Genomic DNA, 27,721 nt, shown 5'->3' with positions numbered 1-27,721 from the left:
CTATAAGCCATTAGTGGAGCTGCTATACACCTGAATATATAAAACCTATGTGGATGTATGAAAGACTTTTTAAAATTAATTTAAAAGCTGTTTGACCAGTGGTAGGATGGTCCCCCCTTTAATGTGAGTCTTGGTCCTCCCAAGGTTTCCTCCTCCTCCTGCAGCTCTGAGGGAGTTTTTCCTTGCCTCCGCGCTCACTGGGGGTTTTGTATTATGTATTTTCTATGTTTAATGTTTTGCCTGATTCTTTGTCCTGTAATCATGTTTCTGTAAAGCTGCTTTGTGCCAACACCAGTTGTAAAAAGCGCTATACAAATAAATTTGATTTGATTTGATGGACATGTCGCTGCAGGATGCTGTGGTAGCCATGCTGTGCCTTCAATTTTGAATAAATCCCCAACAGTGTCACCCCCACACCATCATAGCTCCTTCTCCATGCTTTACAGTGGAAACCAGGCATGTGTTATCCATCCATTCACCTTTTCTGCGTCTCACAAAAACACGGCGGTTGGAACCAAAGATCTTAAATTTGGACTCGCCAGACCAAAGCATAGAATTCCACTGGTCTAATGTCCATTCCTTGTGTTTCTTGGCCCAAACAAATCTCTTCTGCTTGTTGCCTCTCCTTAGCAGTGCTTTCCTAGCAGTAATTTGATCATAAAGGCCTGATTTGCACAGTCTCCTCTTAACAGTTGTTCTAGAGATGGGTCTGCTGCTAGAACTCTGGGTGGCATTCAACTGGTCTCTGATCTGAGCTGCTGTTAACTTGCGATTTCTGAGGCTGGTGACTTCTCCTGAGAAGCAGAGGTGACTCTTGGTCTTTCTTTCCCGGGTCTGTCCTCATGTATGCCAGTTTCGTTGTAGCGCTTGATGGTCGTTCCAGACTGACTGACCTTCATTTCTTAAAGTTATGATGGCCACTTGTTTTTCTTTAGTTAGCTGGTTGGTTCTTGCCATAATATGAATTTTAACAGTTGTCCAATAGGGCTGTCAGCTGTGTAGTAACCTGACTTCTGCACAACACAACTGATGGTCCCAACCCCATTAATAAAGCAAGAAATTCCACTAATTAACCTTGATAAGACATGCCTAAAAAACATTTCAGGTGACCACCTCTTGAAGCTCATAGAGAGAATGCCAAGAGTGTGCAAAGCAGAAATCAGAGCAAAGGGTGGCTATTTTGAAGAAACTAGAATATAAATAAATATAAAATAAATATTTTCAGTTATTTCACCTTTATTCATGGTTTTGATGCCTTCAGTGAGAATCTTCAATGTAAGTCATGAAAATAAACAAAACGCATTGAATGAGAAGGTGTGTCCAAACTTTTGGCCTGTACTGTATAATGGATAATGGAGTTTGTGTGATATTTACTTCTCTCTGAGCCTCTGGAGCTCCTTCTTCATGTCTGCGTCCTCAAACTCAGAGTCGTTATCGCTGCTGACATAGGTGGAGTGGGCGTGGTTGGAGACACAGGGGGCGTGCCCGTTAAGGAGCGGTGGGCGGCTGGGCGAGTCTGAGCTCTGCACGCTGCTACTGCGGCCCGAGCGGCGGAAGAAGGCCACAGCACGCTTCATGAGATCGGTGCCGCTGTGCTCGGACAGAGCGTGAGCATGCGGGCTGGGTTTATGGGCTGCAGAAAAGCTGTTATCTTCTTCACAGGAATCGGAGGAGAGGTTCAAGCCGTGTTGCGTCGCTACGTCGATCGACAGGGAGGTCTGAGCATGTGGTATTGAAGGAATAATCTCCCGGCTGGACGAGTGCACATCCTACAGGAGAACAGACCACAGCAATAAATAAAACAGGAAGTGCATCACTTTAACATGCTATTTGTAATTTGATTCTAAGTCAATTTGAAAAATCAACTCTTTTTTTTTTTTTTATCAAAATCTAACACCTACAACAAACCAAATAACTAATCCTAAAAGGCTTCAATAAATTAACTTGGTCTTAGTCTGTGGCACTTTAGTTATTATAATTATAAAACAAAGAACGTAATAAAATTCTCTATTACAGCATAAACGCTACATTCATAAAGGTAATAAAACTAAATTTAAGTTTAAAAAAGGAATTACATATAAATAACCTAAAAATGGAAGAACTAAATGGTATTGCATTATGAAAAGCTATATTACCTTATTGGTCACAAACTTATAAGGTAATTATAACAATATTAATTATTACAACTATTATTTCTGAGATTATTAGATTATTGTGGAATTATTGCATTACTAAGTAAACAAGGACTGACTAACTTTACTGTAACTGCATAATGTTACGTTTGTAAAGGTAATAAAACTAAATAGTTTACTAAAGAATTACATATAAATAACCCTAAAAAAGTAAAAGCTATTTTTAACTTTTTGGTCATAAACATAACCAGCACATTTAATTACTGGGGAATTACTCAAATATTAAATACTACAAAATATTATGATATTTTAGTAATATGCCCATTTTAAAAGTAAAAGTGTATTTTCCCCATCTGTATTTAAGTAAAAATAATGAATGCATTTTACACGCGAGAGTAGAGGTGTATATTTAGATGGCAGTCTGTTTCATTATAGGAATCTTCTCCACACCTGATAGAAGTCTGGAGGAGCAGAGTAGCGGTTGCTGTGAGTCTTGGCCTGGTCTCCGTTGTTGGGTGTAAAGGAAACCTCAGCGTTTGTGGTTTCTGCAGCTTCTCCGTCTCTCTGAGCAGCTCCTGCAGAGCTCGTCCTGCTGTGCTCCAAACAACGCACAACATCTGGAGGCGTCGGAACAATCTAGAACAGTGGTCCTCAAACATTTTAGATCCCACAATCAAACTCAAAAGAAGTTCCACCTAAGAGTTATCCACAGGAACAAATGCAAGCAAACTAGGAGTGAAACAATACAGAGAAAAAAATCTGTGTAATAATGCTGATGTGACTTGTATCTTACCTAAAACCAAAAAAATGTAATATATATATATCACTTTTTATTAGCTAGCATTTTACTTGCCTGGACTGCTGTCCATCTGAAAGTGTCTATTATTTATTTACATTTATTACAATTAAAAGAATTAAACAAATTATTGGTAAAAGCTTTATAGCATTTTACAAATATGTATTAAACCATGTGTTAGGGATGTATTACAATATAAAATATTACAAAATGTTTTCAGAGTTCATTTAATAATAAGATAATTATCACAAAATATAATACTACAACAATTATTTCAAAGGGCAATCAGGGAATTAGAAAGTCATAAAAAAAAAAGATGATTGTATTTATTGGGAAATTATAACAAGAAATTTGTCCATATAAATCACCTCTTGCTGAATGACATTTTCGCATATTTTGCACATCTCTGCATTAAATTTGTCTGAATGAAGCCAGACAGCATTTTTCTCTCACATCCATGTTATTATAGTTGAAGTTGAAACTCCGATTTAAATTAGGACCAACGCAGGCAGCTAGCCAATGCCATGGATTTGCTTAAACATTACATTTTTATTAAGCAAAACAGCTTTTCTCAGTTTATAAACAGAAGGTTTACGTTAATTATCTTACCTTGAAGCGACTCTTGCATGAACTCTGTCCACTGGAGCTTTCTGTGGAGTCGTTCCGAATCAGCATTCTGTTCAAAGCTGAAGAAGATAAATGAACACACAATGAATACATAAATCATGAACACATACTTTCACTCACACATCACTCATTACAGTAAACTGAAAAACTTGGCCCGATGCCATCTCTCATTTTAATACTCCCTGTTTCTGAATGTCACACTTCCCCATGCATTTGTTTAATGCTTTTAAACAATAAAAACATTCTTCATAGAGATGGGCGGTTTAAAAGCTTTTATTATAATGGATTATAGCAGCTACATCTATCTGCTACTATAGTTAGAGAGGATGGGAAAACGTACTGAAACTTTACTCAACAAAAATAAAAAATACATAATTTTTCTGTGAAGCCACCACACAAACACACACACACACACACACACACACACTCTCTCTCTCCCTCACTTACGGGCAACAGCAGAGTCACTGAGGGTTCCCAGACTATCGCTCCTCTCTGGAATCTGAGGCTGAAAGAGGAAGCAGGAGGAAAGGAGTGAGTGATCAGCATGTGATAACAGATACAAACACCAGATTTTCTGAAAGATCAATAGAACAATGGTTATCTGATGACAACAGAAAACTTCTAAATATATCTCGGAGTTTAAAAAGTAAAAATGCAACTGGATCTACATAATGATAAAAATACACTAATTATTTTTATCAAGAGTCATCTCATGCTGGCTTCCTGAACATGACTTTAGTTTAGAGTTCAGTGCGCTTTAATCTTCCTCTTGTTCACCAGATCCAATTCCAAAATATTAAACAATAAATATTAGTATGTATACTTATAAACAATAAGTATTCATAAATTAATGAATACATTAACACAAAAAAATTAATTGTAATCTTTAACTTTGGGCCCATTGTATACAAATTTGCATACATTATTAAAGAAATATGCATTTACTATATGAAAATATTCCTGAACATAGCAGGAACTGTGATCACATCAACATTAACCAAAATCTCACAGCAGTGTTTCCAACATATGGTGGAAAACTGTCACAGTATATAAACACACTCACATTTAAAAATATGAATGAGAGCTCAGTTTTTACTTTTTAATTGAGAACACATTGCAAAATATTTTAACTCAAATGTAAGACACATGTAGGAACAATGACACTGTGTGTCAATAACAGTAATATCAGAAATGTGTTAAAATTATTTGAATATACATTATTTACAGCATCACGTTCTTGGCTGGTATTTTACCATACAGTACATTTATATGATAATTGTTTTTGATGATACTGCTTATTCTGTTTACTTAGCAAATACATTATATGTGAATAAGCTGATGTATAAACTCTGTTTACTTTTAGAGATGTAACCTGTTTTTTATTATTTAAGATATTAAAGCTTTTAGAAATTACATTAAATATGCAGAACTTGGTTTGTTTGCAAAAACAGATTGAGTTATTCTTTAAAAGAATCATTACCTGTTGCTCTTTAAACTTAATGTGTATTTGAAGTAATGATATTACATTATATAAAGTGACATATAAATGCCTTAAGACAACTTATTTACTGCAATTGTTTGAGACAATACACTGCACAAAAATAAATAAATAAAATAAATAAGTATAAATAAGTATAAATATATATATATGCACCTTGGATTTTAATGTAAAAGCAGGGCATAAAGTAACACATAAAGTAACACAAATTACATATTCACACACTCATACTCTATATGTAGCGAAATCCATGACATCCATGTACAGCTAATATTCAATTAATTACTAAATAAATAGAAAAATGTTTGTTCATCATAAACTGTAGACTACACAAAAAAGCATATCCAAGGCATCTGATAAGATATTTGATAAGAAGGTTTACCAGCATTTCTCCTTTTCTCAGAGCACCGTCGCTGCCCTGGCTGTCTGACATGGGCGGAGAGCCCGGGGGGTCGGACGCTGAGCTGGTGGTTTGTGACGGGTTGTACTCTTGGTAAAGAAGATTTCTAAGTTTCTCGTCCAGGGTCTTTATTGTCCGATCAGCAAACTCCAGCCTGGGAGGGCCCTCCCCGTCAGACTCCCCCGGTCCAGTGCCTGGCTGAGCCTGGGACGAGGCCAGGCCTGACGTAGACGATGCAGAAGAAGGGGCGTGCTGTGTCTGGTGAGCTGGGCTCTGGGGCTGGGACTGCGCAGTGCTGACAGTAGGGGGCGCTATGGGTGTGGAAAACGGTTGCTGAAGCACTACGGTTTGGGCCTGGTTCAGGGGTGTGTCTGTAACAGGGCTGACATCGCGACTGGCCGGCTGGTGAAGAGCTGCGTGTAATTTTTCTGAACTCGCATCCTGGGGAACAGGAGGGGTGATTGGACAGCATGGAATGTCTGCAACCATGGAAACTGCTGCTGCTACTGAGTGACTAGCCTGATGATCCTCCACTGATTGGCTAGACTCTGGGGAAGTGACGTAGGGCTTGGGTAGAGATGAAGGTTTCTGAGGAGCTACGGCTTCACCCACACTGGCATCTGGTATCTGAGCTGCAGGAAGTCCTTCAGAGTCTGTAAGAAAGAAAAGAAAAGGATACGTAGACAATAATCAAAAATCAGTTTGGGACAAGCTGTGAAACCTTGCATTTCATTTATTTATTACAGAACAATTGATTTATTCTTCATCTAAAACTAGAATGTTTAAAATTTGAACAATAATTTATTTGATTTGTTACTGTGTTGCTTTAATGACAGCATGAACATGATGTACTATGAACACAAATATCAGAGGGTATAACAGTAATAATACTGCTAGACAATAATGCAATTAGTCATGATGGAAAATGTTTTAATAATGGTATGATTTGATTTAAATAAATACATGCATCGTTTAGAACTGATTAAATAAACAAGAACGTTAGTTTTATTATACAGGTGTTCCGGATTTTAATTAAGGAATAGATTGTGATATAAACTTCAGCCATATCATCCAGTCCTATGCACAAAGTTATTCAAGTTTAAATGTTTACCTAGCAACAGTGAACACTAATTTTACAAAATTATTATGTAATATAATATATATTTTTCATAACTGTGTTGTTTTAATGGATTTAAACTCTAAAACTTCCAGGTTTAGAATAAATATACATAAAATAAACAACCTTGCAACCCTCTTTTTTATGTGTGTTTTATCACATCATAAAGTAAAAATTGCTTATATTGATAAACTTGTTTTTACACACTAATACTCGGGTAAAATGTGTGATGTGTAACAGTATCCATCATTTCTGATGAATGATGCAGATGCTGTTCCAATCCTGGCCAGTGCGCCCTCTAGTGTTTAAATTTCAGCTCAGTTGCATCTATACATAATCTTCTCTCAATTACAATTAAAGGTTTTTGCTGAAGGTTTTCCCCTCTTTTTGTAGTCATGGAAAACAAACTTCCAAATATAAATGCACCCACTGATCATCTGAAGCAGATGAGCCTCAGATTGGCTACCCTTGCCACATCGTACTAAGGCCTGTCTTACACTTGTTTGGACCCTCTTACCTGCATTGTAAAATGTGTTTGAGATTGAGGAGACCCCCTGATAGCCTTGTTATTTAATTCTGTTACTATTTAAGGTTTTAAAAGTTTTTTATGACATCAGTGATGTGTGTACCTTTGTCTTCTCCTTTGTATGTAGGAACCTCAGCCACAGGGCAGATGATGAACAAACGTTTTCCAGTGTGAAGTACTGTCAGACAACAGACAAAAGCAAAACAGAGACACATACAAGAAAACCACATTACAACAAAATCATACATCACACCCACACACACACAAAATAACTACCGGTAAAATACAATATTAATAAACACTTATTTATATTAATATAATAACTTTATATTTAGATTTACAATAAAAAAAAAGTTTTATGAAAGTATTTCTGAAAAAAAAAAAAAATCTAAAAATCAAGTCAACACGAACCCGAATCTCAAAGCAGTGTTTAACATATGGTGTAATCCACACATATACAAAACAGAACTTTAATAAAGGGTTTATGATATATTACACTGTGATTTATTGCCATTTTTATTAAGAGTTTTCTTTTACAGTCGCTAACATTTTTAAAACTCTAAATACACTTAACACAACATCTGTCTGTTGTGGACTATACTGTTCATACAATTAATGTTAGTATCACACAATATACATTCAATTAACATGTATTAAACATGCTTAAAGTTTAGTAACAAACAAGATTCCCCAATCAAACAATTCTGCATCTTTATCTTATTTACAATTGGTTAAATACAGCATGCCACAATTAATTACCCCATGTTCCAAACCTCAAAATACAGTATAAACCTACTGCTTCTGCAACAACAGCAGGTGTAAATCTAGAATAACTAATACACCATTTAGAATTTACAGATTATTAATAAGAAGAGACTATGTTAAGCCATTCACAGCTGGTTGTGGATCTTAGCATTAGAGAGAGAGAGAGAAAAAGAAAATGTCTGGATGACCATTTGCATCTGCTGTGTGAATCTAGTCTTCTAGTTAGTGAATTAAACCAACTAATAACAGATTCAGAAGCTTTAAACAATGAGGCACACATACATGTAAAACTCTTACCATTTTGTTGGTAGACCAGTTGGTTAGACTGCATAAGCTGAGGTGTTAAAACCTGTAAACAATAGGTAAACAAAGTTACTTTGATTGTGCAGTCGATATATACACAGTTCATTACATATTTAACACACTGCTGCACATCTCAACCTGGAATGCCTCGAGCATAATGACCTTTTTTTTTTTTTATCAAATCTGATAATTTTCTGCTTTGGGTTCATTTAAAACTTGATTTACATGTTTATGTTTTATGCATCAACACCTTCCAGCCAGAACCCCACCAAAGCTCACTGCATGCGTTTCCTCGGTGTAAAAAGACTAACTGTGTTCTAGGGAACGCATTAGCGTTTCATTACTCTCATATTTTGCCTGCTCAGCATTTGCTGCATTGGCTTGAGTGAAGCACACCCAGGGGAAGGCTTAATAACCATACTTCAAACAGAGATAGATCTTCAGCCTTTAATGAAAGAAGGAAATGTGAACACTGGTTGTCAGGTAAAACTGGTCTTCATTCTCACTAAGAAATGATATAGTGTATGGGACCGGCAGAATGTTTAGTGACACACAGCATGGAGAAGCTGGGTAGAGAAAGAGCAATCTCAACGATCAACATTGTTTTATCTGGTGTTGCACATTTCTGGATTTTTCTCAGTTAAGTGAACAATTTCAGAGGATTTGCTGGATGTAATTCTTAGTAAATACTAAAACTAAGGACATACCAATAACATTTTTTGCTCCCAAACCAAAGTCATTTGATTTTGAGTATCTGCCAATACCTAGTCCTGATCCGATACTTGATACTTGGCAATGCAGTTAAACAAAATTAGGATTTTTTTTTTAAAACAACTATTAATTATTATTGAAATAATAGTATCAAAGCAGCCATTTTCTATCACAAAATAAACGTAGTACTAAATAGCTATAGAAATGATTTCTATTTAAATATGCACCTTATCTTAAAAAAAAAACATGTCACAACAACAATTCTGTGATTAATCATATATATATATTTTTTAAACCTACTGATTTTTTTTATGCTGTTATTTTTCTTTATATTTTGGAGGGACAAATAAATAGTGTAGTGTGGTTTATTAGGCTTGGCAGACTAGATTTATACTTTTTTGTATAATAATATCTCAGGATAGATTTGATGCTTTTTTATATTTTAATGAGTTACTGAAATTAAATAAGAGGTTTAATGGTTGAAATAAACACTAGTGTAGCTCTGTATATTACATGTTTCAGAGCCTTAATCAACGTGACTGCGTGACCATTCACAAGATCAGATCAGGGACATTCCTAGTGAATAATGATAAGGTTACACGGAATTTTGCTAATATTGAAGCTGTTAATGAGGAAAACTTGGTGCTCTAAAAAGCACTTTAAGATTATTGTAAGAATAAGAACAGATTTCTAATCTATGTTGTATTGATTTGCATGGGTCTATATGTCCTCAAATGAAAGGGAAATTCTCACTTCCTAATCAAGTTCCTAACTATGTCCTTCCTAACTACGGCAACAGGTCTACCTGGTCTGTCCCAGACCATCCTGAATTTACCTCAGAGCCCGAGGTTCTGCTGATGAGGCTGTGACCGGGTCGGGACGACGGGTCCGAGCCCCTCTCTCCCTCTGCATCTTCACTCAGGATGTCTTCGGCTTTCTCAACAATATCCTTCAACTGCTCGATGAACATCTCCTTCTCCAGCAGCAGGATGAAATCATTCTCAACCTGGAACACACCAATGTGCAACAATCCAGAGTGAGTGGAGTGATCAACAACCACAATTAGATTGTTTACTGAGCATAAAAACCCTGTTTGCGTTTGCCACGTTTATGGGTGTTTCATGCAAAGTATTGAAAATAAGTATCTTTTTCTAGACCTTTTGGTACTCGGTAGTACCGAGACATTTCAGTATGTGCCTTTTTAGTATCGAATTTTGATACCCAGCCTGAGTAGCAGTATCAGATTTCAGTATTGGTATGTAGCCAGATCATAAACACAGGAGCAGAAAGTAAGCAGTGAAGCCATAATAAGTCACAGATTTATGATATATATGGAAACGGAGATGGGAAGGAAAAGAGTGGGGGTGGAGGCTTGTGCTGCTGCAGTGCAGAAAGGCAGAACTGAGACTGAGTGAGAGAAAGATACAAACTGACACTTGAAGAAGCATCTCTCATACAACAAGGCAGGAAAAGAAGGGAGTCAGAGACTAATAGAAAACAGATGACTCAGGAACAAAGGTCAAAGCAACAGCTGTTAGAAGTAGTTAAGGGCTGCAGCCCATAACACCCAAAAAATAATAAAAAAATAAATCCCCAGTTTGGCAGAGGGTTCATTCACATTCTGCAACATTTTATACCAGTTATTACAGCATTTGTTGCTAGGGTACCAAAAAAGTACAGACCAAAAATGTATAGACCCTTTGGTACTACAGAGCACCAAAGGGTCTATAAATAAATTAATAAATAAATAAATAATCTGCTTATTTTCAATACTTTTCATGAAACATACATAAATGTGCCAAACACGACGACACCTTTGAGCACACAAATGTGGGCAGCGGGAACAGCGAGCTAAATATTTTATAGTAATCTCAAAGTCTGATTCTACCTGTAAAGATTCATCCACACTTCATTTTCCTTCAAAATGTCGACACATGGTTGCTGTGCTGAAGACTCTCAGACGCTCTCTCTCTTCGAAGATATTGTAAGACTGTGGAAAACTCTAGACTGCCAGACCTAAACCACACTACACTATAGGGGTGTCATGATTTCAATATTTAATCGAAATTGATCGAAATTATGTCATGGTCTAGAGCATCAAAGTCAAAAAAATGATCAACGATCCCTCCCTTTAAGCTACACAAGCACGCTACGCAAATGGCGCAGCACACTGTAGCCGACGCCGCGGACATTGTGACTGCTTAAAGAGCCGCCCTTTCTCCAGGGAATGTGAGCATTCTCATCTTCTTAAAGAAAAACTTGAAAATATAAAATAACCGTTGTTTTGTCTGGCCTCAAATTTGTTAATAGTTGGTACCTTAACCCCTTTTAACCAAAAATGGAATTTTCGCCTGTTTTGAGGGTCCCTCTGTTCAGCTTTGAATATTTTTTTAACTGTACACTGTACCCTGGTGGTCAATGGCTCATATGAAAGTAGATACTTGGGGTCCAAAAATGGACCCATTGGTTTTCAGTATTTGGTAAATTAAATAACCTATTATTGATGATATATTTTGATAATTTTTCAAAAAAAATTTAAAATCGCCTATTGTTTTCACATACAAATCATCATATCTTTAAAGAACATGATGATATCAAACTAATTCTGCTTAAACAGGTGCACTAACTACTTGTCCATGAGCAGCCAAAATTTTATTTATCTACCTATAAGCCTATAACTTTTATTAAAGTTTAACCAAAGTGTGCCAAAAACGTCTCCAAGTGTCCCAAACTGCATCCAAATGGCACAAAGTTCCCCAATGGCCAAAAACTTCTTTATACAGCCACAAATCTCTGTAAATGACTCAAAAGTAAAAAGAAAACTAATATATATATATATATATATATATATATATATATATATATATATATATATATATATATATATATATATATATATATATATACATATATATACACACACACACACACACACACACACACACACACACACACACACACACACATATACACACACATATGTACATGCATATATACACATACCTATGGCCGAATCAATAGTGTTACACTGCTGAGTTAATGTACAATTGCTCCCCAGAATCACTCAAACAGCTCCAGCAAAACTTCTGATAAGTGTAAAGTTTTGTTCATTGAACGCTCCATGAAGCGCTTTGCTTCCAAATAACAGTGAACGCACCTCAAAACACACACCGCCTGGATCCGCTCTCGCTCTGGGTCAGATAACCTCCTTATTTACTGCTGATTCGCCTAAACTCGCTGATTGACAGCCTTCCAGACCAATGATATACCGCCTAGAACCGCTGCGTAAAGGCGGAGCTAAGCCGGAGAAACAGAACAGGCGGAGATGTGGGCGGATACGCACGGCTGTATCTCTGGCTCTGATTGGTCTATTTTGACACAGAATGGCTCATTTGAAAGCGGAAAGTGTCTACAATTGGACGAAACGGCTGTCAGTCAAAGTCAATGGAGCATTTTGAATTTCGTGCTGTTTTTTCGACGCTGAATAAATTATGAGCGCTTTTCTTCGTAAAAGTCCTCACGCTCTGAGTCTGATAAGAGGACATCTGTGGCTAAATGGAAAGCTGTATACTACTTTTATTTCTCAACCCTGATGGATTAAATTTCGATGGGGAAGTTCAGGATTTAAATACTCCAGTGAAAAATAGCGTTTTTTTCATCTTGGGTGAGTAAGCTGTTTAACATGTATAAAGCGGTTTTATTCGGGTTTAAACTGTATTTTGTAGTTGCTGTAGGTGTTTATGATTTTTTAAGGTGATAAAAGTTAAGTTATTAGCTTTGGTTCTGTAGTGAGATCTCTGTGTAAAGCTCCTGTCTGTGTCTGCTGCTGTGTGTGTCACCCCTCCCCCTTCTCCCCCTCCTCCCGTCTGACTGCCTGAACTCACGCACACACCGCTGCACACACACACAGCCACGGGAGAATCCGTGTATCATTCGTTCATTTGATATTCAATTGAGAATCAAAATCGGAAAATTAAAAAACCAATTCGTTTTTTCGTTTTTCGTTTTTGAATATAATACCAAAAAACGAATAACGGCTTGTATTTTGTATTTTTATTTGGTTATCCAAACAAAAATTGGAAATTTAAAAAACGGACCAGGAGAATCCGTGTATCATTCGTTCATTTGATATTCAATTGAGAATCAAAATCGGAAAATTAAAAAAACAATTCGTTTTTTCGTTTTTGAATATAATACCAAAAAACGAATAACGGCTTGTATTTTGTATTTTTATTTGGTTATCCAAACAAAAATTGGAAATTTAAAAAACGGACCAGGAGCCGAATTTGATTTTGATTTTGAACTTGACCCATTTGTGTGCCCCGGAAGTTACTGATTTGTTTATTCTTGGTGGGTTTCTGTTGCGCGGGAGTTCACTGCAGTGTTATCTACACAGTCTGTATTGCTGTAGGCTTTGGATGGAGTTGAGGATGGAGAGTTTTATCTTGTTCAGAGGAACTAAACGCGTTGCAGTGAAAGAAGACGATATGACAACAGAAAAAATCGGCAGGATTTTTCAGGTGTTTGTCTAACGTTCCGTAGCTAAATGTCATATTTAGTTAATGTTATTCTGTGAATTGCCGCCTACATACTTTTTTATATACGTGACTAGCTGGCTAACTAACCTAGCTAGCTAGCTGGTTAGTCTATACATGGTGTAGTAAACTTCTTCCCTCACTGTTTTCATTTGAAAAGGTACACGGTCCCAGTGCCTACATCACTGATGACAACAACGTAGCTGTATTTCCTGGAGCTGATGGCAATCAAAATCAAAATCAAATTCGGCTCCTGGTCCGTTTTTTAAATTTCCAATTTTTGTTTGGATAACCAAATAAAAATACAAAATACAAGCCGTTATTCGTTTTTTGGTATTATATTCAAAAACGAAAAAACGAATTGGTTTTTTAATTTTCCGATTTTGATTCTCAATTGAATATCAAATGAACGAATGATACACGGATTCGGGAGTCCCCCGTCATATCAGAGCGGTTTCACCGCAAAAACATTATTTATTTGTTTATAATTAATCAAAATGTCCGCCGAGTCGATTTCCATTCCGCCGGCGGAATGGCCACTAGGGGGACTGCAGAAAGAGCATCTTTCTCTCAGATAAAGTTAATAATATATCTTTATTAAAGAAAAAACTTGTCATTCTCAGAGATCGAGTCTTATTTTTCATCTTTAACTGTTATAGTAGGATAGAGTTCAGTTCATTAAGGCTCTAATTGTCTATTATTTTGTACATGACTGTTCCTGTATTTTTTATTATTTATTTTGTTATGTTGCATATTGCTGTTTTAATAGTGCACACTGCTGCTACCAAAAAAGCCACTAGATGGCATTACATATATATCTTATTTAAATAATTTAAATTTGACCATTTAGTGCCTAATGTGGTGTATTACAGATCGCTTGTATCACTTTGCATCACTTAGATCAAGCCCACCTTTTAAAATAAGATAAATCAAACCAATAACTGACCATAGACTATTCGGCGCCTCTGCTGTAAAAAAAAATAATAATAAAACCGAGAATCGAATCGAGACCCTAAAATTGGAAATAAAATCGAATCAAGGATTTAGAGAATCGTGACACCCCTACTAATACTGATCGACAATATTAATATAAATATTGTTTAATTTTGCCTAATGCTGATTATTTTAGTTCCATTTAAATACCCATTATTAAAAGCATAAGAAATTAAATAAATGGTTGTCAAATAAATACACTGTGTGAGAAATATTATCACTTGTTGTATTTTTTTTTTATTTAGAAAAGGGTATCAAAATAGTACAGTGTGGGTATGTATGTATCAGATTCAAAGTAACGCATTGTGCAGGTATTGAGAATGACCCAGCTCTGGGTGGGTTTGAGAGAGGATGTACTCTCACCATGTATGTGGCAATCTCTTCCGGTGCATCTCCATCCAGATCAAACTTAAAGGTGACCATCTTGTGGTTATGAGTCTCCAGCTGGCATTCCACCATCTTGTCCCCAGTGTTACACACCTGCAGCAGCAGCAGCCAGAGAAGTTAATAGAGGGGTTAATAGAACCATTGTTCACAACATGAAGGCATGATGCATAGTATAAGAAAAATTATGACAATACTTCCAAACATAATTCTGTGTGAGCTGGGGCTCATTCTGGGAAGCTGTGGTTCGTGCCACCATTGTGGACTGTGGCAAACTTAAGATATTTTAATATAAAATGCAGATTAAAGTAAATTAAAATCACCAAAAATGAAAATACTTCAGTGAAGATACACAAAGAGTAGAGTTTAATATTTACTTTATTAAATGTTCGTTCACAATCTAGATCACTAAATTAAATTAAAAAAAAAGACACAGCATAGTGGTTTGTTTAGGCTTAAAACAGTACGTATAATACTTAATAAATAGCACTTATACAAATATTTACACATGGAGCATTTATATAAATGTGCATTTGGCATTATTTGTATTAAAAATGTGTTCCAAATATCCAAATATCAGGAAATAAAAAATTTGAATGGCAAATCCATAATCATGAATTGAATCTTTAGCAGAGTGCTTTGTTTAAAAAAAAAAAAAGTTGTAGGTTTTAAACAACTAAAATTTTTTGTTTTGTAAATTGCTGATCAGGCATGTGCCAGTTAGACTGCTGGAATAAACTCACGTTCAACATGCTCAGCTTAGGCTTGCCGGTCTTCTCCTGACGTGACCGTGTGCGAGAGGACTTGCGGAGATGTTTCCGGACCCTCGACTCACTTCTCCCACCATGTGTCCCCTCGTTCCCATCACTCATCTCCTTTCCAGATGTGGCATCAGAGTTTACACTGAAATCAAACAAATGGTTCATCCTAATGAACTACCTGCAACTTTGGAGAAGCAGGCAGGACCACACTGAACCACATGAGAACTGCATGCACATCACTACCATCTCTGTTCCTTTACTTTTACATTAAATTTACGCCATTTGACTGACTCTTTTATCCAGAGCGACAAGGTTGTTTCTATTACAGACTTGGGCCAATGTAGTCTTAGGAGTCTTGCCCAAGGACTCTTATTGGTGTATTACAGCCTAGTCACCCAGACCGGGAATTAAACCCCAGTCTCCCATATGATGTGGTAGGTCATAAGAAGGCCGTGGTGTTATCCGCTGCACCACACCAACCACTTTCAATAAGTTTTCAATTAATCAGCTTGTCCAGAAATGCATGTTAAAATCATGTCTCAAATGGCAAACGACACCTCCTTACTGTAGGGGGAACCTAAGAGTAAAGAATAACTAAATCCATAAGGGACGTCCAATCATGTAATTTCAAAAAGATGGGACTCGGGTGAAAAAGATACAGATCAATGATTTATGTACAGCATGGACCAATGGACCACATAACGTTAAACACTACATGTTTACGGAAAGTGAAGAGTGGGAACATAAAAAAATATTACAATAGAGTAGTGCTATTCAGTGTGAATGAGTAGTGAAGAGGCTTCTAGTACCGTTCAGGCAGCGTCTGAAGCGAAAGGAGAAATGCGCCTTCAACACAAACAGTACATTGATTTACCTCCTGACAAACAACAAGCACCAGCACAATCCACAGTCCACGGCACTATATTTATTAAACTACTTGTGTAAAATGCATGTTTAATGATTTTAAAACTGAAGTGTCTCAGTGTACTCTGAAAATTGTGATTGTGTTTTTTTTTTGTTTTTAGTTTTGATTTAGGTATGTTTTGATAATTAAACATTTGGATGTGTTTATTTTATTTAATTTTTACTGCAATGCCAAAATATTGGATTGGGAGTAGATATCAGCTGATAATTACCAAATGAAGCACAAAAACGTGATCACGGGAATACCTGTCATAGGCAGATCCAGCCACTGTTGTCTGTTTATCCAATATAGACTCCTACAATAAACAATTGTGAAAGAGAGAGAGAGAGAGAGAGAGATATATTGAGAGATTTCACAATGATCATATACATTACATTTGGAATGACTATTCGAAGCACACTGCAATTCTGCTGTACCTCTGCAAAAACGTCAGTGGGCGGCTGGCCCACTCCACTCCCGCGAGCGCTGGACTGCTTCTGCTGACTCATGCTGGAGCTGGCTGCAAAGACCTGGGGCTCCTGGTTCAGATCCAAAGGCGCAGCAGTGCTGCCGAGATCCGGTACTGCGGTACCCAAAGATGGAGACTGGCTTGTTAAGGCCGCCTGGAGGGCAGGCTGAGGAAGCTGGGCGGCAGTGGCGGTTTGGGCAGGGCAGGCTGGGACGGCGGTGGCGATGGGAGCTGTGGTGACAGCAGTCTGAGAACAATGCACTGGAACTGAAGAGGTGGAAATAAAGACACCACTCTGAGTGGAGCACATCTGGGCTGGTTTTGGGACTGGAAGCACAGCTGGAGCCTGATTATTGCTGGTAGAGGCACCCTAGAGGAAGAAAATGGTAAAAATTTCAGCATGCTTCCCCAACACTTAAAATCATCACTGTCCACACAGAGACTAAAACCTTCTCTATACCCATCAGCAATACCTGCTGCTCATTCCACTATGAACAGGTGCTATCAGTCCCCACCCCACCCCAATCATACCCAACTGGTACACTCTTATACTGCACTATTGTCTTGTGTCTCTTGTCTCACATATGGCTATATCTGTAACGTAAGTTCAGTGTCTTTCATTTTTTTTTCATTCTTTTATTTATATATTTATTTAGTTGTACTTTTGTCAACAATCGCTTTGTGTTTTTTTCTTAGGGAAGGAGAGTTAATGCAATTTCAGCTCTCTGTATGTCCTGTACATATGCAGTATTGACATTAAAACTACATACCTTTCTTGACTAAGTGTTACACTATGTTACATATCTCTGCAGCTTCTTCTCGCCGCCCGCACATTTATACTGTGTCGGAACTGCACTGTCCTGTTAAACTGTCATGTCTGCTGTATTTGTTGTATTTATCGTAGTGTTCTAGATCTGTTACACTCTTTGTTGCACGTTTGCACTTTGTTGTTTTCATTGTTTGTTTCATGTTGCACTGTGTTAGTTCTGGAGAGCTGTAATTTTATGGCATTGTGTACTAGGTACTCAGATGGAATGACAACAAAAGCCTTTTGACTCTAAATCATTTTTCTTTTTTTTAAATTTAGGCATCAGCAACTGGTGCCCAAAGTGGAAGCCCAGACTGCAGAGAGGTGCCGTGATGCTGCGGCGGATGCTATTCGGGTTATTGATCCATATCTGCTTCTTTTGGTCCGGACAGGTTTTTCTTGGCTAGTATGGCTATTTTTTGAATGCAAACAATGCAGCTATGAGCGCAGACCTTTACACTCCTGAGTCCAATTAGAAGTTTTAATGAGACTGCATAAAGGTGGACACGTCCCAGAAGCTTTTTCATTGTTGCATGCTGCACTAGTTTTTATAGAAAATGCACGCAAAATTAAAACTACAGATGAGGATGCATTATTTTACATGTACGTGCATTTTAAATACAACCAGAATTGCAAACATACATTTTAGCTTAAAAATACTCATCATAATAAACCAACAGGAATGAAACTGCTGTGTTTAATACAACAAATACTGCTGTATACATAGACCTATGCTGCACAATTTGTTGCACGTTGCACTTTGTCTTCTTCCTTAATTTTAAATCTTAAACCCAACTCAAATTCCTGACAGCATAGAAAAAACACTACCATGACTTTTACTTTTCTCCTGTTTGCAAGAATGTGCTTTCATTGCATTAAAGACCGTTTTATTACACACATATGCACTTTACCTGAGGAAGAGGAACTTGGGAGGTGGGAAGAGCTCCAATGGAGAGTGAGGCAGGGTTTGGTGAAGGAGGTAGGTTCTGGTGCACTGGGGGAGTGGTCTGACATATGGTGAGTAAGGAAGGTGTGGTGATTGAGTTTGCACTGTTCTGCTGAGCCACAGGGTAGCTGTGCTGGTAAGCGTTTATTGTGGGAGCTGCAGTTGTGAATGCAGGAGCAGTGAAGGGTTTCTGAGGACTCTGTGTGGGTAATGGGGAGGTGGAGGGTAGAAGAAGAGGATGCTGGGCTGAAACAGCTTCCTCCATTTGTGAGCAGGGCACCGGTGAAAGCGAGGGAAGTGAAGGGGCAGGCTGGCCGGTAGAGAGGTACAGTGGAGTGAGGGATGACTGCACAGAGGAAGAAAAAGAGGAGGAACAGGAATCTTGTCCAGAAAGAAGGACCCCGACAGAAGATACAGGGTTCAGTGAGGGTAGCTGGAATGGAGTGGAAAAAGCAGATGATCGACTTTAAGAAGTTGAGAGAACGTTTAAATATTTAACAATTATATTTCCTTAAAACGGCCACACGGACATGGTTTTAATTGTGAATATGGCAACAATTTTATTTAGGATACCTTGCAGAGTCCCCCTGGGTTCTATTTCAGGATCTATAGAACTATAAAAGCAATTTAGCTATCAGAGTGCATTACTACGTATACTTAATCTTCCTTCATGTTAATTAAAACAAAAAAAGTTTTTACCGCTTAAATGTTTTAATACTGTAAATTAAAAAAAGCTAAAAACGGCTGATTGCACTATTATATAACATAATAAATAAGGTAAGGTTTTACCATGTATGTAGATATTACAAATGGTGAAGGTAGTTTTCACAACAGGATAAGATAGGATAGTGTCACAAGCACTGACACCTGTTGTGACGAGCATTTTATAACCTACTTACCTCCAACACAAAGCTAAACAAGCTGATTTACTTTGCCTCAGGTAAAGTCATCAAGTAACCTTTTTGGACAACACCATTAAAAGTGCTTAGAAAACTCACCTGTGCGAGGTGACTTGGTGTCTTTGATGAAGTCTGGTGTGGTTGCTGTTGTTGAGCAGCAGTACAATGGGCCAATGAAGGCTGAGCGGAAAACATCTGAGATGGTACACTGGATGACTGAAGGATTTTCTGCAGGTTCCAAAGCAAAAAGATTGCAAGTTAAACAGATTAAACTAATAATATAAAACAGGGGAATTTAAACAAACTAAGGATATAAAAAGAACACAAAAAATTAACTGAAGCAGATGCAAGCTTTGTTTTCCCCGTTTTGTCCTACATTCAATAGGAGTGAAACGATGTGTGTACTTGCACTACAGTTTGATGCACAGAGCAATACAGTGAATACACAGTGTCCTATTAAGAGTAAATCCACAATTTCAGCAGCATGTATACCATCTGGAACTTTTAAACCTCCATTTAATTAACATTTAATAATGTGTCTTTTACCTTCTTTCAAAATATCTGTTTATAGTCTTTCTGGAGCACGAAACTGTTTGTCTACAACAGCATCAATAAACTGCTAAAGAGTATCTAAACCACTTACACTGCACATACTTTCATTCCAAACAATCTAGAACAAACCTGACTCTTAATTTAATTAGTTGGTCTTAGCGCTGTGGTCTTTTTGTTGGAATAAAAACCATATGCATAAACAGATTCACATAAAGTGGTGTGAAAAAGTGTTAGCCCCCTTTTTTTTTGGCATGTTTGTCACACTTAAATGTTTCAGAACATCGAACAAATTTATATTATATAATATAATATTAGTCAAAGACAACACAGGTAAACACAAAATGCTATTTTTAAATTAAGGTGTTTATTATCAAGGGAGAAAAAAGGCCCTGTGTGAAAAAGTTAAAGCACATAATCAGTGTGGTTTCTGACCCCTGAGTACACTGTCTCTGGCCACACCCAGGTCTGATTATTGCCACACCTGTTCTCAAACAAAACATTACTTAAATAGGACACTGAAGTGAAGTCCACCAAAAGATCCTTAAAAGCTACACATCATGCTGAGAAAAAAGGTAATTGAGATCTATTAGTCTGGAAAGGGTTATAAAGCCATTTCCAAAGCTTTGGGAATCCAGCAAACCACAGTGAGAGCTATTGTACATAAATGGCAAAGACATGGAACAGTGGAGAACATTCTCAGGAGTGGACGGCCGCCCAAAATTCCGCAAGAGGGCAGTGACCACTGCTGAGCTAAAAGAACATTGAAGCTCGTCTCAATTTTTCCAGAACACATCTTGATGATCCCCAAGACTTTTGGGAAAACATTCTTAGGACCGATGAGACAAAAGTTGAACTCTTCGGAAGGTGTGTGTCCCAGTACTTCTGGCGTAAAAGAAACACTGCATTCCAGAAAAAAGATCATTATATCAACAGTAAAACATGGTGGTGGTAGTGTGATGGTCTAGGGCTATTTTGCTGCGTCAGAACCTGGAAGACTTGCTGTGATAAATGGAACTATGAATTCTGCTGTCTACCAAAAGATCCTGAAGGAGAATGTCCGATCATCTGTTCGTGACCTCAAGCTAAAACGAACTTGGGTTCTGCAGCAGGACAATGATCCAAAACACACCAGCAAATCCAACTCTGAATGGCTGCAGAAAAATAAAAAGACTTTGGAGTGGCCTAGTCAAGGTCCTGACCTGAATCCGATTGAGATGCTGTGGCATGATCTTAAAAAGGCTGTTCATGCTGGAAAACCCTCCAATGTGGCTGAATTACAACAATTCTGCAAAGATGAGTGGAGCCAAAATTCCTCCACAAATCTGCAAAAGACTCATTGCAAGTTATCGCAAACGCTTGCTTGCAGTTGTTGCTGCTAAGGGTGGCCCGACCAGCTATTAGGTCACTTTTTCACACAGGGTCATGTAGGTTTGGATTTTTTTCCCCCTTAACAATAAACATCTTTATTTAAAAATAGCATTTCGTGTTTACCGGTGTTGCCTTTGTCCAATATTTAAATTGGTTTGATGTTCCATTTGAGCGTAACAAACATGCCAAAAATCAGGAAATCAGGAAGGGGCAAACACTTTTTTACACCACTGTAGTACCACCAGAGCTATAAACCACTTGTGCAATTCTGAAAAACCCTATGCCATACTGGTGTAAAAACCTAATATATTATTCTATTGTCTTAGTCCATATGCTCCTTTACTTTCAGTAATGATTCGGTATAGCTCAGCTTGTCCAGAAATGCATGTGTAAAGCATGTCCTTCAGTGTTAATTCCACAATCCATTTCCCTTCTATATGGGAAGGCCATAATCACAGAATCTTTACTCTGAGCAATAAATAAAATGTTCAACCTTAGCCTGACACAGAAATGAACTCACCTGTGATTCCAAGGCTGTGTGACTTGAAAAGGCAGGTGTACCTGCAGAAGCTACTGACTGCAGCTGTGAAGGGCTGTGAAGAGCAGACTCTGCTAATTCCGTTTTTCCAGATACGATCCCACCCGGTGGGTGTAATCCTTGGTGTGCAATCGCCTGCTGATGCTGTACTGCCTCTGGTCTGGACTGCAGCAGTGAAGGTGCAACTGAACCATGCTGCAAGCTGGAAGCTCCAGTTTGAAGAGTCTGTATGCTAAGCTGCAGCGTTGCAGCATCTGGAAAGTTTTGCATGGCTGAGGCCTGCTGCATGGGTACATGGGCTGGAACAGGCAACACACTGCTCTGGGAGGCTGTTAGGTTTTGGTTATTAACCACTGCCATACCTTGCTGCAACAGTGGGTAAATTTGGGTGGTTGTACCTAGTGTCTGCTGCACAGTTGGTGGTGCTTGGTTAGGGAGTGCTAAAGCCTGCACAGGTGCTAAAGCCTGCACAGGTGCTAAAGCCTGCACAGGGGGAACAGGAACATAACCCACAGTCTGATGCAGGTTGGCCTGAACACTTGGCAGTCCAGTATGTCCTGTAGCAGGATAGCTCTGGATGTTCATGCTCTGTGCAGGTACAGGTTGTTGCACTGGTACATGCTGGGTGAAGGTGGCCTGCTGCTGCACAGTTGAGGGGACAGACGAGTAGCTCTGGGGCTGCAGAGGCTGGCCTGGAGGTGGGTAGCCAGGCTGCGTAGGTGCTACCAGTGCAGCTGCTGCAGCAGGTGCAGCAGCATAGCTCTGCGAAGGTTGAAGTAGGTGGGTGTGAAGCTGCAGAGCTGCACCGGACACTCCAGACTGCAAGGCAAAAGAGCAGTAATTACAAAATGCCAGAAAACAATGTCAGCTTTTATGTTTTCATTTCTTCACCCAAATGTAAAATAGATAGAAAGCTAAATAGATAGTTACTCAGCCGAAATGTATATGAAATGTGCTTTTATTCTGTGAGTTTATGTAAAACAGTTAAAGTTGAAAACTGCATAATTTAAGTCCGCAGACGAAATATTTCCTACATTGCAAATTTGTCAATATTGATAAACACATTGACACATTCCTAAAAAAAAAAAAATTAATAATAATTTATGAAACACAATGAAACAATGTGACTTTTACTATAACTGCACAAATTAATGAAACTAATAAGCCTTTTTTTTTTTTTACACAATTTGAATGATCAAATTAAATTTTGTTCATATTACACGCACGAACGCACGCACAAATAATTATTGACAGAAAGACAAAAGAGAGGTCAGGTGATTCAGGTAAGGAGGATTGCATTACCATCCAGCAACAAGGCGGTCTACTGGCACTCTACAGTCAGTAGGAGTTAAAGCCCAAAAGCAGGATCTAGTTTATTGGTCTCCGTTAGGAAGCGAGTGGCGAGGTGGGAGGACGTGTTAACCCAAGGCAGAGTGAGTGCTGGGCACTGAGCAGAGTGTACAGCAGTGCTGAGCAAGCGTGGAACATCCGCAGGAAGAAGCAGAAGCAAGGGACAAGTTTTTTCAACTGGGTTTATGATAGATATAAAGGATAAACCTGCTGATCTTCCCAAACAGCATCAGCAAACAGCAAGATAGGCTGCAACAGAGAGAGAGACGGACAGAGAGGGAAAGAAATTGCGCAAACCTTCTAAAAAAGCAACAGCAGGAGGATTCCTGAATGTGTCTCCACCTGCAGAGAGTGCCCTCTACAGCAATAGATGGCAAAGCTCACAGTCCGTAAGACCTACCCTGTGATTGAGGCTGTGGTCACCCACACACATGCTCGCTCTGCGGGGTGCGGTCGGCTTTGGCGTTGGCTCACCGCCCAGAGACTCCATCTGCTTCTCATGGCCGTGGCTGCGGGCGGGCCGGTGCGGCCCCGTTTCAGCCAGTATTGGCGGGACTCTTAGAAAGGAGGCATTGGGGGTATGCTTATGGCCGGTGATGCTTTGCAGAGATTTATTGAGGTCTGATATGTCTGAGCTTTCATTGTGGGAGCCCTTATGCCCACCTGTGCCTGGGAGGAGTCCAGTGGGCGAGGGCACAGGAGATCGACGTTGGCAACTGCACATATACAGAGGAGGGAGGACAGCACCAGCACTTTTCTCTGCCCGAGTCCTGAGCAGAAGCAGCGACGGGCAGGCGTGGCTCAAAGGGGCGTAGCTCAAAGAAGAACGCCGAGCTCGGGCCTCAGAAACCACCATATGCTCGCCCTCAGTCTCCGACAGCAGCCCCATGGACGAGTCGCTGTGGCGTCGAGGCTCAAACGTCAGAGGAGAGAGCAGCAACCTCTGTGAGAAGAAACAGCTTTCGCCATCCTCCTCTCTCCGATCTGAAAGGGCCGGCAGGACGTGCAAAGGATCAGGGCTCACTGGCCGGAATACAGACTGAATGTGCATGTGATGTTTGAGACTGTCTGTCAGGCAAGAACCTTGGGCGCATGCACCTGCTTTACACCCCGCCCCCTGGGATGAACCCAACACTTCCAAAACACGATCTCGAGATGTCAAAAACAGGCCGCTGGGATGATGCTAACAGCAAGCAAGAGACAATATAAATAAAAAAACACAGACACAACACTAACACCCAATATTAAACATGCGTACAGGGTGGAAAACACAATACAATACAGAAATACAAAAAAACAAGAAGATTTATTTTCAGCACAGCAGACGTTTTTAAAATAAATAGTGAGCTTATACCAGAGTGTTGGAGGGGGGACTCCAGCTACTAAACGATGCACTAGAGATGAAGCCTTCACTGAAACATGCATCTCATGCTGTTGAACTTTATTAGCATGTGTGTCGTTGCGGGGGATATGATACAGACCTGCTGCGTTGCCGTGGAGACTGTCTCCTGCAGAGACTGGTATAGGACACTGTGCTGGCTGCTACTGTGGGAGTCTGAATACACTGTAGAGCCAATACCGCTGTCAGCTAGAGAGAGAGAGAGAGAGAGAGAGAGAGAGAGAGAGAGAGAGAGAGAGAGAGAGAGAGAGAGAGAGAGAGAGAGAGAGAGAGAGAGAGAGAGAGAGAGAGAGAGACAGAGACAGAGAGACAGAGACAGAGAGACAGAGAGACAGAGAGACAGAGAGAGAGAGAGAGAGAGATGCATCGATAAATTAAGAATGAGAGCAAGAGAGAGGGGGAGAAAAAGGTAGAACAAGAGCAAGAGAGAGGAGAGAAAGAAACCAAGAGCAAGAAGGCGAAAGGAAGAGAGAGGGGGGGAAAGAAAGTAAGAACAAGAGCAAGAGAGATGAGGAGGAAAGTGAGAGCAAGAAAGCAAGAGCACAATTTTCTTTAAGAAGAGCATAATTCTCATGTATCTCATGTAAAGTGGATCCATAAAAACCAGAACAAAAGCAGGAAAAGACAAACCCACACTCACATGTTGTAGAGGTGGTGCTGGCACTGAGGTTGCCCAGGTGGCTGTGCTGGTCTGCCTCAGACTCCTCGAGGTCCACTGGGCCACTGGGTTCACACAGAGCGGGCACTGTGCCAGCGGCCAGCTGGACTGGCGCGGCCTGAGTGGTGCTGCTCTGAGCTTCTGACGGCACGGTGCGCTCCCGTCTCCACTTTATTAACGCCACCCGATCCCTGATCGACTTCCCCACTATCTTCGCATCGCTCTCATGAAACAAGCCCGACTCCACCTAAACGCAGAAACAGAGAAAGGTGTAGGAGATGTGATTACTGAACTAGAGATAATAAAATACCAAAAAAGAGAAAAAACTAGAAGTGTAAATAAATGTAAAGTTTAAAAAATGAAGGCAATGATTGAACAGAGTATCAAAAAGCAAAGTAAAAAATGTTAATAGCAAAAACATCAAAAAGGCAAAAAGATAAATCAGACAGACAGACGGAAAGAAAGACGGAAAGAAAGACAGAAAATGTGAGGTGCTGTGAACAGAATCAGGGGCTGCTGGGGTTTTAGGGCTGGCCCGAATAGCGTTTTTTGAGCTCCGGATATTCGGCACTGATTCGAAGCGAATATTCGAATATTCGTTTTTAAAAAAAGAGGTAAAAAAAAAAAATTAAAAAAGCAAATCACGGCCCCTTTAATCCACTGAAAAATGTTCAATTTGCTCTGACCGACGAGACATATTCACCCCGGATTTTTGGTGTTTTTATCCCCCATATTTTTTCTGTGTTTTTAGCTCAGATTTCTTTGTGTTTTCATCCCGGAATTTCTGCTGCCCCACACGCGGCTTATCCGCTGCGTAAGCAGGCTAGGAGGCTGCTGCTGCACGGTTTCTCCGCAGCGCAAGCCAGCCCAGTAAATTGCTGTTTGTGTTTTCACACTTAGGCTATTTGCTTAAAAAAAACAAACAAAAAAAACGTTTGTTCAGGAAGTATTTTATATTCTTAAACATTGGTAATTATATTAGAGGACAGTCATTGTAAACTGTACTTGGTCTATTTCGGTTAAAGGACTGTGCAGGGCATATTACTGATTTTGTATTTTTGCACTTGGGCTATAAGCTCAATATTAAATATTTCGTTTGTTTAGAAATTATTTTATATTTTAAACCATGTTAAATTATATTAGAGTAGAGGAAAGTCATTGTTAATGACGTTATTGTACTTGGTCTATTTCGGTTTAAGCATTGTGCAGGGCATAGCCGTATTACTGATTTTGTATTTTTGCACTTGGGCTATAAGCTCAATATTAAATATTTCGTTTGCTTAGAAATTATTTTATATTTTTAAACCATTTTAAATTATATTAGATAAGAGGAAATTCGTTCAGACATCATTTTTGTAGGCCAGGCTTTTGTAACCGATTTAGCCCCTACTGTTGCCACATTACCCCTTACGTTTTATTATATAAATCAGTTTCGAAGAGCCTGCATTTTTTTAATCATGTATAATAGAGGTCTGCGCGAGACTGATTTTTAAACCCACTCTTCCACGCTCCCGCGTTTCTGTCTCGTTACCGCTCCGCAAAAAAATTGCTTCTTTTAATCCCGCGCCCGCCCGCCACATAGTGCGGTCCCGTTCCTTACCCCAGTCCAAACACCATCGGTGTGTGCGTGTGTGTGTCGGTCCATCCTGCGCGTTGAGAGTTTTCTTTAGGGTTTTTTTTTACAATTATTACAGTTTTCTTAACTATTTATTCATTTTGCTCCCGCATCGTCTGGATTAAACTCCCGCTCCAGTCAATAACAGTTCAGTTCTGTCCCGCGCGCAAGATATTCTGACGGGACCCGCGAAAACAGAAGTGGTTAGAGTGAGGTGGAACTCTGGAAAGGAGAAAAAAAACGAATATCCGAATACCAAAATTAAAAACCGAATACCTACTCAACGAACGAATATCCGAATACCCGAATATTCGGGTCCAGCCCTATGGGGTTTAAGCATGTTTTACTAAAGGAACATAATTAAACATTCAACATATTCAGAGAAGAGCAGCCTAAAAATAGAGCAGTGATGTACAGAACTCCCTCTCACACAGAGAGAGTGTGAGAGCCTCATTATCCACTCCTCAGACACACTGAAGTAAGAACTGCAGGCCCTGTGGTGACACTGAGGGAGTGAATGAGGAGAAGCAGTCAGAAGCTCCACACAGAGACTAATGAGGTCTTCACTCAAGCATTCACAGCCCTACACATCCTCACAGATTAGATAAGGGTCTGACATGCTCCCACCCGGCTCCTCAACACCTCCTCCAGCTTCAGCAGGGCTGGA

The 27,721-nt window shown here is 39.2% G+C and overlaps 1 protein-coding gene across 6 annotated transcripts in view; it reads right to left on the bottom strand.

The window, feature by feature from the left end:
* LOC103038317 (serine/threonine-protein kinase WNK2) overlaps positions 1-27,721 on the bottom strand; it is a 93,731-nt gene that overhangs the window by 21,875 nt on the left and 44,135 nt on the right. For 4 of the 6 annotated variants that reach the window (XM_022670762.2, XM_022670764.2, XM_022670765.2 and 1 more), the window contains exons 8-25: positions 25,422-25,686; positions 24,864-24,970; positions 23,783-24,565; positions 22,015-22,851; positions 19,674-19,802; positions 18,641-19,108; positions 16,890-17,291; positions 16,719-16,768; positions 15,531-15,690; positions 14,767-14,883; positions 9,711-9,881; positions 8,159-8,210; positions 7,200-7,274; positions 5,436-6,106; positions 4,003-4,060; positions 3,538-3,614; positions 2,583-2,768; positions 1,375-1,769 (exon numbers count right to left, since the gene is read on the bottom strand). In XM_022670762.2, coding sequence (XP_022526483.2) covers positions 1,375-1,769; positions 2,583-2,768; positions 3,538-3,614; positions 4,003-4,060; positions 5,436-6,106; positions 7,200-7,274; positions 8,159-8,210; positions 9,711-9,881; positions 14,767-14,883; positions 15,531-15,690; positions 16,719-16,768; positions 16,890-17,291; positions 18,641-19,108; positions 19,674-19,802; positions 22,015-22,851; positions 23,783-24,565; positions 24,864-24,970; positions 25,422-25,686 — 5,003 coding nt within the window. The remainder of the gene's footprint in view (positions 1-1,374; positions 1,770-2,582; positions 2,769-3,537; positions 3,615-4,002; positions 4,061-5,435; positions 6,107-7,199; positions 7,275-8,158; positions 8,211-9,710; positions 9,882-14,766; positions 14,884-15,530; positions 15,691-16,718; positions 16,769-16,889; positions 17,292-18,640; positions 19,109-19,673; positions 19,803-22,014; positions 22,852-23,782; positions 24,566-24,863; positions 24,971-25,421; positions 25,687-27,721) is intronic. The other 2 variants (XM_022670767.2, XM_022670768.2) reach the window with 2 other exon arrangements.

Source organism: Astyanax mexicanus, chromosome 12 (genome assembly GCF_023375975.1).
Source record: "Astyanax mexicanus isolate ESR-SI-001 chromosome 12, AstMex3_surface, whole genome shotgun sequence".
NCBI lineage: Eukaryota > Metazoa > Chordata > Actinopteri > Characiformes > Acestrorhamphidae > Astyanax > Astyanax mexicanus.
This window is presented reverse-complemented; position numbering and strand designations above follow the sequence as displayed.